This window comes from Simochromis diagramma, unplaced genomic scaffold, assembly GCF_900408965.1.
Source record: "Simochromis diagramma unplaced genomic scaffold, fSimDia1.1 OVJJ01000216.1, whole genome shotgun sequence".
Taxonomy (NCBI): domain Eukaryota; kingdom Metazoa; phylum Chordata; class Actinopteri; order Cichliformes; family Cichlidae; genus Simochromis; species Simochromis diagramma.
This window is the reverse complement of record NW_024386883.1, coordinates 10,713,008-10,725,493: the sequence shown is the minus strand read 5'-3', so window position 1 is coordinate 10,725,493 and position 12,486 is coordinate 10,713,008. Positions and strand designations below refer to the sequence as shown.

Sequence of the window (12,486 nt, the reverse complement as noted above, 5' to 3'; positions counted from 1 at the left end):
CATTTCTGGGGGAAAAGAGGACGGTTGGTCACCTTAGGTTTGAGAAATTTAACAGTCTACTGTATTAAAAGCAAGGACAAATCAAGTACAGTGAGTTGTTGTAACTCTTTATGTACCATCCAGCATATTTACATGATCTCAGCTCTTAAAGTATAAATATTTGGTTTTTCTAGGTACAACTTCTCTAGTTTCTGTGGTGATTGTGGTTGTACTAACAAGTGTTGCCGCTCTACTTCTCACTTTACTTTTTACTGTTAACTCATTCACTGCCAGCCATTGGCAGTGAATGAGTTAAACCCATTGACTCATTCACTGCCATTGACGGCTATAGACGTCAATGGCAGTGAATGAGTTAATAAAGGTAAGTGATGTTATCTCATGTCTTTATTTGTCTCTTTGAGTTCTGAAAATTAACAAAAACTTTGTCAAATCAGTATGTATGCACATATACAGTATATTAAACATTTCAGAAAGTAATATAGTAAAGCATGAAAATTATGTTTATTCGATTATTTCTGTTAAATAACTACTCTGCAATACTTTAACACTTGGACTGATTTTACAAGCTTTTAATGCATTATTAACATGATGTGACTACACCACATTTACGTTTCTGGTGTTACTTCTTTCAGATGTTGCTGAAGATAACATTTTTTACTCCAAACTTGCATACGAAGAAAACATCACTCAACACACAAAGGCCACAGCCAGATAAGGGAGTCAGTCTCAGGGCTTTCCTGTTTAGAGGAAACAGTGCGAACCACCACGCCACCATGCTGCCTCTGCTCATACATTATTACTTATTTACAAGTAGATAATCTGCACATTTATAGTTTCGTATTATTGTTAATAGCGTTTAACATTTTTGCTTAATAGTGTATGTTTGGATGTGTATCAGAGTCAGCATCAGAGTCAGAGAGACTGTATTGATCCCCAAGGGGCAATTAAGATGATCAAATTCAGTTCATATGAGATATCCTTGGATATTAAAACAAGGCTCTGGTCAGCAGTGTTGGTGCTTTGCGTACATTGTGTATTATTTAGAAAATGTGAGCCGTGCCTCAAGCATCATAGCTACTCTTCACAATGTGACCTTAGAAACCACAAACTATATCCTGTTTTCACTGAGCTGCTAAACCACCACTGCTGTAGCTGCACAGAGGTCAGTGTGCAACTACAGAATCGGTATCATGCATAACAATGGCTTGTTTGTCCATTATTACAAATCATAGTAGATGATCCATAATAATAAATGCTCACTCATTCTTATGAAGCAACAATAAGAAAAACACGAAGGGCACACGAGGCAGCTGGCAATGAATTTACACATTATCCTGTTTCATTGTGGAAAGAACTCTAATTGACTAAGTAACATTTTAATTAAAATATTTTATGTAACACAAATGCAGCAGTGATAAGAATGTTTGTTGACATGTATAAAAGAGACAGTGTAAAGAGCTTGTTGGCCGACATTTACATTTTTTAGTAATATTTGACATCATGTGTCACTTTTGAAGTACAAAAAAAATTCTGTTCCCCTCGTGCTGTGTTTGTGTGTTTATCCATAAGAGATAAAAGTAATAATGCTGCATTTTAGTTAACACACAAGTTAATTTCTTTCATTCTTTTTTACATTTTCTTTATTTGTATTACTTCATTATTATCAATTGGTCTGTGACAATCTGTATTGATGGCTAGTACAGGGAAAGAACAGTGCGAGACAAGACGAAGCTTGATTTGCATTTAATGCAGTGATCAGCACTGACCACATGATGGGGCCAAAAGCATTTCTATTAACTAACAGTGTGAAAGTTTCATATTAGATGCAAACAGTAATGATCAACTGACAGTGTGATTTACATTTGCCTGTTTGTTTTTTTTCCATCTTCATGTAAGTTTTGTTTATCAGTGGAATAAAAAAATTTACTACATTTTTTTTCTTTCAAGCTTCATTAAGGAAAACTGTCATCTGTCACTTGTTGGGTTGAAGGAAGTAACTGAGAAAGAAAATGGATAGAACAGCAGAGTTTAATGGGTGAAAATTTAGCGTACATAATTTCTTCAAACTCACTCTCACATCATTATTTACACCACAGAACACTGTAGTTGAAACCACATCCCTTTATTCCCCAGAAGTTAAGTCATCTTGGCTGTATTGAGCCAGCACTTTTTTTTTAGTTGTTCATTTCTTTGTTTTGTCCAGGTTTTCTTAATATAGTTTTTCATTTTCTTCAATACACGTACATTTTCTCACTTCTTATGAATATCAGAGTATCCCTCAGTACTTTTCTGTTTTTTCATGTGTTTAAATGTAAAATACAATTTACAAAACTATTATATTTCATTCACACTCATCTGTACATTCCATGAAGTGACCTAGTCTGCAAAAAATCTGCATCTCCCTTAAATTCTTTGTACCTGTTGACTGAGAATTCAACCTATCTGACATAGAAAAGGATTAGAAGATATAGTTAAAATAATTTTTATAACATTTTTCCAAAGACATTTTCTGAGGATAAGCAAAACATTGCAATGCATTGGGGGGTGGGTTTTTTGTCACTTCTCAAGCTTCCACTGATTCAAGACGGGCTAATTGGACTGTAGCTTATATGAAAAAACAAAACAAACCAACAAATAAGCAAAAAAACAGGAGAAGACAGGCCCCCAGACAAGCTCCTGCTCTGTAGGACGTAACAAAGCACTTTACCAAGCAAGAGATGATCTGGCAGTTGATCTTGTGTTGCAACTGGTACTGCCTCTGTAAGTGACTATATGTTTGTCTTTCAGCTCCTGTGTCAGAACCAGCTGTATCTCAGGTGTGTTTGTCACGCAAACAGATGACAGTCAGCTGCTCCTCTGAAGGAGGTGAAGCAGAATTAATTTTGTCTGTGGACAATAAGACAAAATTACAGCCTACAGCCAACGGTAAAGAAAACAACAACATTTTAAATGTCACCATCAACTTACCTGGTCAGCTGATGGGAAACCTGACATGTGTTGCTCAAAACATTGTCAGCAGAGAACAAACAATCATCCACCTTACAAGCTGTGCAGGTAGTGTTCTTTAATGTATTTTATCAAATTAAAAGTTAAGAAAGAAAATATCTTCAAAATTGAAAAACACGCTATATTTATTTTGTCATTTTGTTGAGCAAAATGTCTGAAGATTTTGCAAAATTTGCAATCTGCATTTTTTAAATACATTTTGTGGAGACCTATATGAACAAACTTCCTGGATTATATTCATAATGGATCTTGATATATATTCTTTCATGCAGTATTGCTGGTTATTTATTGTATTTTTTCAGACACATACATAATACCTAGTATCTACATGTATCTCTCATTTAGGTGTAAATAGGCCTTACAGTTTGCAGTGCTGTCAGTGAATGTTATATTGCAACTGACACTGCTGACTATATTTGTCTTTCAGCTCTTGTGTCAAAACCAGCTGTATCTCAGGTCTGTTTGTCACCAGAACAAAAGACAGTCAGTTTTTCCTCAGAAGGAGATGAAGTAGAGTTCATCTTGCTTTTAGATGATAACCTGTTGATAAAAACCCAACCCAAGATTGCAGAAAACCACAGCATTTCAAATGTTACCATCAGCTTACATGGTAAACTGATGGGAAAGCTGATGTGTATCATCCAAAACAATATAAGCAGAGAACAAACCATCATCCACCTTATAAGATGTGCAGGTAATATAAAAAATGTTCTACTTAAATATTCATTTATTTTATATTTTTAATTTTTTTGTTTAGTTTATGTATTTATAGGCATCGTTCTATTTAAGTTATTTATGTAATTAGAACAATGTTCTATAGACCAGTTACTTTACAGATACTGAAACATAAATTGCAAGTGGCTTGAGGCCTTGAGGCATTGAACAAACCGTCATCCACCTTATAAGCTGTACAGGTTTGTATTTCATGGAAATATAAAAATTTTTTATCTATAGCTTCCACCTGTATGGATAGGTTGGGTTTCAGAAATTTAACAGTCTGCTGTATTAAAAGCAAGGACAAATCTAGTACAGCGAATTGTTGTAACTCTTTATGTACCATCCAGCTTATTTACATGATCTCAGCTCTTAAAGCATACATATTTGATTTTTCTAGGTACAAATTCTCCAGTTTCTGTGGTGATTGTGGTTGTACTAACAAGTGTTGCCGCTCTACTTCTCACTTTACTTTTGACTGTTAATAAAGGTAAGAGATGTTATCCCATGTCTTTATTTGTCTCTCTGAATTCTGAAAATTAACCAAAATGTTGTCAAATCAGTATGTATGCACATATACAGTATATTAAACATTAAATAAAGTAATATAGTAAAGCAGGAAAATTATGTTTGATGAATTATTTCTGTTACATCACTACTGTGCGGTATGATACTTTAACACTTGGACTGTTTTTACAAGCTTTTAATGCATCATTAACACGATGTGACTACACCACATTTACATTTCTGTTGTTACTTCTTTCAGATGTTGCTGTAAATAACATTTTTTACTCCAAAATTGTATATGAAGAAAACATCACTCACACAAAGGCCACAGCCAGATGAGGGAGTCAGTCTGAGGGCTTTCTTATTTGGAGGAAACAGTGCGAACCACCACGCCACCATGCTGCCTCTACTCATACATTATTACTTATTTACAAGTAGATAATCTGCACATTTATAATTTTTATTCTTTTTAATAATGTTTTACAGTTTTGCTTGGTAGTGTATGTTTTGATGTGTATGATAAAATATAGTTCATATGAGATACCCTTGGATATTAAAACAAGGCTCTGGTCAGCAGTGTTGGTGCTTTGCCTACATTGTGTTTTGTTTAGAAAATGTGAGCCGTGCCTCAAGCATCATAGCTACTCTTCACTGTGTGACCTTAGAAACCACAAACTATATCCTGTTTTCACTGAGCTGCTAAACCACCACTGCTGTAGCTGCACAGAGGTCAGTGTGCAACTACAGAATCGGTATCATGCATAACAATGGCTTGTTTGTTCATTATTACAAATCATAGTAGATGATCCATAATAATAAATGCTCACTCATTCTTATGAAGCAACAATAAGAAAAACATGAAGGGCACACGAGGCAGCTGGCAATGAATTTACACATTATCCTGTTTCATTGTGGAAAGAACTCTAATTGACTAAGTAACATTTTAATTAAAATATTTTATGTGACAAAAATGCAGCAGTGATAAGAATGTTTGTTGGTTGTTTTATCCATAAAAGTTATTACAACAAAAGCAAGCATAACAGATAAGAGAAATAATCCTGCATTTTACTTAATGCACAAGTTGATTTTTCTTTCTTTTTTACATTTTCTTTATTTGTATTACTTTATCATTATCAATTGGTCTGTGACAATCTGTAATGTTGGCTAGTACAGGGAAAGAACAGTGCGAGACAAGACGAAGCTTGATTTGCATTTAATGCAGTGATCAGCACTGACCACATGATGGGGCCAAAAGCATTTCTAAGTAACTAACAGTGTGAAAGTTTCATATTAGATACAAACAGTAATGATCAACTGACAGTGTGATTTACATTTGCCTGTTTTTTTTTTTTAGTGCAACATGGCCTTAAGTACATTTGGGTAAAGTGTGCTTTTCCTGTAAAAAATAGATATTCCAATTGATAACTATTTTTTTTAAAGGCTTAAATGGCATCAACCATCAGTGACAGCTCTTCATGTCAGTTTTTTTTTTCCAGTGGAGTAAAATATTTACCACATTTTTTTTTCTTTTAAGTTCATGAAGGAAAACTGTCATCTGTCACTTGTCGGGTTGAAGGAAGTAACTGAGAAAGAAAATGGACAGGACAGCAGAGTTTAATGGGTGAAAATTTAGCGTACATAATTTCTTCAAACTCACTCTCACATCATTATTTACACCACAGAACACTACAGTTGAAACCACATCCCTTTATTCCCCAGATGTTAAGTCATCTTGTCTATATTGAGCCAGCACTCTTATTTTTAGTTGTTCATTTCTTTGTTTTGTCCAGGTTTTCTTAATATAGTTTTTCATTTTCTTCAATACACGTACATTTTCTCACTTCTCATGTATATCAGAGTATCCCTCAGTGCTTTTCTGTTTTTTCATGTGTTTAAATGTAAAATACAATTTACAAAACTATTATATTTCATTCACACTCATCTGTACATTCCATGAAGTGACCTAGTCTGCAAAAAATCAGCATCTTCCTTAAATTATTTGCACCTTTTGATTGATAATTCAACATATCTGCCATGGAAAAGGATTAGAAGATTGAATTAGAAGATTTTTATTTACTTTTTACAAAGACATTTTCTGAGGATAAGCAAAACATTGCAATGCATTGGGGGGTTTCTCATTCTCTCTAATGTCCAGTATCACATCTACCAGCTTCCACTGGCTGAGACAGAGGTGAAGGATGGGTTTTTTGTCACTTCTCAAGCTTCCACTGATTCAAGACGGGCTAACTGGACTGTAGCTTATAGGAAAAAACAAAACAAGCCAACAAATAAGCAAAAAAACAGGAGAAGACAGGCCCCCAGAAAAGCTCCTGCTCTGTAGGACGTAACAAAACACTTTACCATATACAGATGACATGCACATTAATATAACCAAGCATGAGTGAGAGCAAAGTGAAATATGAAAACAGTACTGAAGGAGAAAAAAATAATCAAAAATGCAAAAATTAAATAATAATGTAATTTTTTTAAATTACATGTATATTATCAATTTTAATAAACACTGCTCAAAAATTATTATGTTTTTAAATGAAAGATTATTTAATTTAAAAAAGAAAAAAAAATCACTTCCTGATCAGAGTATAGCATCAAGTCAGTTAAACTGCTGGATATTGCTCTGGACAGATCTGTCCATCTAATTAAAATTAAATTGAAGTGAATATCATGTTTATGAGACACTGTCAGTGTGCTGTTATATAACTCAGGTATTTTTTAAGGCCTGACTTGTGGCATTGATGCCCATTGCTTTACTGTCCTGTTGGATGTGTATATGTCAGGCTATCCCTTGTATCTGAGATTTGATTAGGGATCACTGTGTTGCTATGGCACGATCCTGGTAGTTATTGTTGATAAAACAATAAGAATAACAAATTCAAATTCAAACATTGCTGCATTCTTCTGTTACTGACAATTCCAAACCTGCACTCAGTCTCCTCATTACACTGGTTCTGAACAGACACAACATTGGAGTCTTTGCAAACTTTGCTCAAAAACTACAACTATTTGACACAAAACCACGACTGACAGCAAGCACAGACAAACAAGTCACTGAAGTAAGGATTGAAAGATTTACTTTTAAACAATAATGATTAAGACCTTTCTCATAAGGTTGTTTTACCTTGATTGCCAGCTGTTCCTGTTTTTATCTTAATTTCTTTCGTATTTAATCACCTAAACAATGCTGTAATGATACAGTTTGATTGGATATACATTGTTGAAACTGACTTGAAAGTGTATGACAACTGTCCTGTAATGTTACACAGAGAAACCAAATCCTGCGTGGATCTTTCTCCTGACAGACGCCTAAAATGGCTCGAGCTGTGGTAAGTTACTCTTCACTGTGTCTGTTTCTAAACATTAAATCATGTGAATTCTTAATGAAAAATACAACAACAATAATAATATGTAACTTTTTAAAGGAAAATCCACATCTTAAGAGGTTTAACTCACAAAGCAACTCAGATGTCAGCAGTGACAGGTATGTTTGCTTTTCAATTAAAAAAAAAATAAGGACATTAAAACATCTGTTTCCATCATATGTTGCAAAAATAATCAGCTGCTGATTTTTCTTGTTATGTGTGCAGCAAGTACTGCTTCCAGGATGTGGGGATCTTACCGCCTCCTAAACGTAGGAGGCTGATGACGTGGGATCTTCCCCTGCCTCCAAGTCCTCCATCATCCCCCGTGAATGATGACGATACTGATCAAAAGTGTATCAGCGGGCTGCCTTATGATGTTCCACTCCCTCCGCGTCCTCCACCTTCTGAAAAGAAGTATGCTTCCCTTCGTTTCCTTGAACACGAGAGGTCTTACTTGATGCCTCTCAGTGTCCTGGCTAATATTCCGCTGCCTCCAAGTCCTCCACCATCCCCTGTGTGTGCTGAATACACGAATCCAAAGTGTGTCAGCCCTCTGCCTCATGAGATTCCACTCCCTCCAAGTCCTCCACCTGTTGAAGCTTTTGGTCCCTGTGGAAAGAATCCAAGTTCAACAGTGTGGTCTGTAGGTGATGAAGAGGAAGAGTTAATGCTTAAGCTCATTAGGCTGACGCTTCATGGTGTTCCACTGCCTCCATGTCCTCCACCGTTTGAAAAGAAATACACTTCACCTCATTCTCTAAAACACAAGAGGTCTGATTTGATGCCTCTCAGCCTCCTGGCTAATATTCCACTGCCTCCAAGTCCTCCACCGTCCCCTGTGTTTGCTGAATACACTGATTCAAGGTGTATCAGCCCACTGCCTCATGAGGTTCCACTGCCACCAAGTCCTCCACCTGCTGATGCCTGGCCTCAGTCAAAGGACACTCATAAGGTCCTGCATCCAGATCTAAAATATGACCGTTCTTCCCTGGACGATGAAGTGGCCTTTTTCATGTGTCCCACAGAAAAGCCTCCTGGTGTAACCGCTCTTTCAGAGAAGAGATGCCTCAACTTATCTACTGTTGCTTTCCTTTGTCTGGATGATTAAAGATGTGTTTGTTGTAATAAAATAATTTTTGAGCAAATACATGTTGAGATGATTTGGTTACTTATGATGGTTATAATTATTCAAACAGCATTATTGCTGATAAACTTTTTCTACTCATTTTCTCCATGAGCTATTTAGATGTCTATTTTGAAGATCCACTCACATTATTATTAAATATGCTTATTCTCAGTAGAGTATATAGCTACATCTGAACAAGGAATAAATTAATTTCCACCAGATACTCATTAACAAGTTACCTCAACATGAACCACTTAAATAAAGCAGGCATTAGTGGAGTGCACAGATGGGAAAAAATGACTACATGCCAGCATTTACCCACAGACAATATCGGATACCGACTTTTTCCTTAGGTCATGCGGAATAATGTTTAAGATGTCCCAACTTTCTCTCCTTGCTTCTCTACGCTCTGTGTTTTATGGGGTGACTGCAGGAGAAAAAAAGGAGGGCTTTCCCCTCTGCCTTACACCCCTTCTTTGAAAACATGTGGCCTGGGAATAATTGGGTTACAACTGCAGCAGACCAATGAGTTGGCCTTGATTTGGAGAATGACTCCATTTACTTTTGTCTGACTGCCTGCTGCTCCCACAGCTGCACCTTTTATCCTCTATTCAGGATCAAGATTTTACTGTATATGCCTGGCAGGCAGCCAGATGTGAGAGTGGAACACAGACTGAGCATTAGTATACAGGACTAACCTATTTCTAAATATTTTACATGTATTCAATTATTAAAGCATCACTTTGTCTCAATTCCATTTTTAAAGTTCAAACATCATCTTTTCACACCTGTGGTCATTTTAGTGCCCCTGAAGTCCAAGAATGTCTTGCAAAGTGACTTCTTTCTACTCTACAACAAAACAAAAGAACAGTGTTCTGATGGTCACCAGTAGAGATGGCACGATACCACTTTTTTATGTCCGATACCGATACCGATATCATAAATTTGGATATCTGCCGATACCGATATGAATCCGATATAGTGTTTTTTAATCAACAAAACTGTTTTTTAAATATCTTGCTGCATTTTGTATAAGTTCATACTCAAGTTTAAAACAACAACTACACTAAAGCTATTCTGTTATACTTGTATGCAAAAAAAAAAAAAATTTCATAGTTCAGCAATACTGATCAATCTAATAAACTTAAACCTACACCATCCTCCCTATTCTGGTATTTTAAAGAGTACTTAGCGTAAATATTAAGCAACCTAACTAATAGGGTTCCAACTCCCAGCAACAACAAAAATAAATAAATAAAAAATAGGGAACCACCCCTCACGCTCCACCTCATGATGCTTAATCGACGTAATCAACCTTAATTTGATGCAGTGTGAAAAAAAAAAATGCACAGAAATCAATTATTTTTCAAGAAATATTAAATAGATTCAACATCTTTCTTCAACAAAATTGCAGACTGCACAGATGGTACCTTCCCAAAGGAAAAAGTACTATAGCTTACTAGGGTATATATATTAGACTTAATAGTCACTATATACAGTAATTTACTTCTATTCATTTTACATCAAATTAAAACTTTGGGTGTAAGATTCGGATAATTATTTATTAAAAGCTAGACATTTTAAATGAGGATAAGAAAGAAAAGTATGTCTTTGTGCCACCTTTTCCCTGTTAATGCCCTATCGGCCCCCCTGGCTAAACTTTGCTAGATCCGCCCCTGCACAGTTACCAGCCGTCAGCTACGTAGAAAAAGATCCTGGTGTAGAAAGTAATATTAAATACATTCTAACAACAGCTGATCAAGCTTAAACGTGCTGCTGTTGTTCAGCTGCTGGTTTCCTCTTTCTGGTGCAAAGTGGGCCAAAAACAAACAACAGAGACGGACTCGCGACAGAAAAGCCGATCAGCTGATCATTAAGCAGTTTCATGATTGAAGTAGCAGCAAGAAGAGGCAGTCGCTTGTTAAGCTTAACGCAGGAATGCTTTACAAACATTCACAGATGGACTTACACACTTGCTTTACTTCTCTCGGGGATAACTTTGTCGGAGATGAAATGCCGGGTTGCTAGCAAAGCTCCAAATGTTATCCAGACCACCGACAGGTCCCGCATGCCACAGCCGCTCTATCACGTGATGCATACTGCTCCAACGTGCTAACGTTCTGAGGTGAGTTACGGCGTGTTGCAAGTTTTGTGAGGTGCTTTCGTGATATTTAATGGATCGGATTACATTTTTTATTTTTCTCCGATATCCGATCCAGTAATTTAGGTCAGTATCAGACCGATACCGATACGTAATATCGGATCGGTCCATCTCTAGTCACCAGTGATGAAGTTTTTAAATTTTTAAAAATGTGACTCACTAAACACTAAATCACACTACATTTAGACTAAAATATGATGAATTAGATTAGAATTAGAATTAGATTAGACATGAGTCTCATTTAACCCTTCATGATTCATGAATATGCCCAGGACTGCCATAATGAAAGAACTGGACTTGAATGTGTGTTTATGACAGGGAGAAAACATTCATTAATAACATGTTCTGTCTGCTGTTTAAACAATAGCTAATGCATTAGTAAACCTTCCCTCCAGGGCATTAAAAAGGAACATTATTTTGTTTTCATGGTCACCTGGCAACAAACTTTGTCTGCTGATTGGACCGTTCCATATAAGGACCATCAGAGGCCAAGGTGCAGAAACCGGTCAGCAGATATTATCAGATCCTTTCTGCGTGTCTGTTACCACAAGTTGAACCTTATGAACTGTGGCAAGGTTTCCTCATGCCATCTGTCTTCTTTATCCAAAACTTTTCCACCAATCAAAACAGACCAAACCTTTTCCAGCCCTCCTCCCATTTCCCATTTAGAACCCAGTAGCTGTTGGTTTCTTTTCAGCTGGGAATAGGATAAAGGAAGGTCAAGGTCTCTGAGCACTGTAATTAATGTGAACTCATTCATTTTTGGAATAAGCAGCAGCTGGGCCTGCTTAGTCTCAGTCAAATTCTCAGGGTCAGTCAAACAATGAAGGCTCTTATCTTCAAACAAAGCCTCCTTAGTTAATGAAGTAAGTAAACACAATGACACACCCAGCTAAAGCTACTTCAAGATTCAAATCTAAAATATAACTGAATTAAATGAACTATACAAAAATAGCTTTAGGGAAATACTCAGTGAAATGAGGTTGCTTTAAGTTTGTCAGAAACACTGCACAGCTTTGCAGCTTTGTGGTCACTATCCATCCTGAATAGCAAATTAATTAACTGGTCAAGTAAGCATTCATGCCAGCGTGGAACACAATAAATCCAGTGTAATCTCTGTCCAAAATGGAACCCTGTTTTAGTGCACAAGCAGACCCTTCCAGAAAGTGTCATCTGGAATTTCACAGTAATGAACCAGCGGTGGAACCCATGTTCCAAATCGTTGGCACAGTAGGCCAGATGAAATAGTCAGTTAGATAAGCCCACACAAGCACAGTGCATGCACAGACTCGCAAATGCACACAGGAGAAACAAAACACATGTACATGCTTATATACATGCGTGATATGAGTATAGGCCTCAAATCCAGTTTCAGTCATTTTGTACACTATCAATCTCACTCACTCACTCACACACACACACAAATACACACAAAGACCTCCTTTCTGACCATGGAAACCATGGAGATGCCAAGCAAACAAGCGCTCTCATTTGGCTGCCCAGCGGCTGGCAGGCAGCTTGTTGGCCTGCTGCACCAAGTCACTGTGTCAGATGTGTGATGGGACACCATACAAGCCCAATTCAACCATTAAAAT

General features: G+C 36.6%; 1 protein-coding gene across 1 annotated transcript; it reads left to right on the top strand.

Annotated features, from left to right (window-relative positions):
* The first annotated feature begins 7,120 nt into the window (after positions 1-7,120).
* LOC120734094 (vegetative cell wall protein gp1-like) lies at positions 7,121-8,712 on the top strand. Its single transcript, XM_040032666.1, has 4 exons — positions 7,121-7,298; positions 7,509-7,568; positions 7,665-7,723; positions 7,830-8,712. The coding sequence occupies exons 2-4, from the start codon at positions 7,554-7,556 to the stop codon at positions 8,710-8,712; spliced, it is 957 nt and encodes a 318-aa protein (XP_039888600.1). The 5' UTR covers positions 7,121-7,298; positions 7,509-7,553.
* Positions 8,713-12,486: the final 3,774 nt, after the last annotated feature.

Bases quoted from the DNA above. Each gene is read 5' to 3' on its own strand.
- LOC120734094 (XM_040032666.1), top strand. The intron at 7,724-7,829 runs GTATGTTTGCTT...TTATGTGTGCAG, and splicing joins TCAGATGTCAGCAGTGACAG to CAAGTACTGCTTCCAGGATG.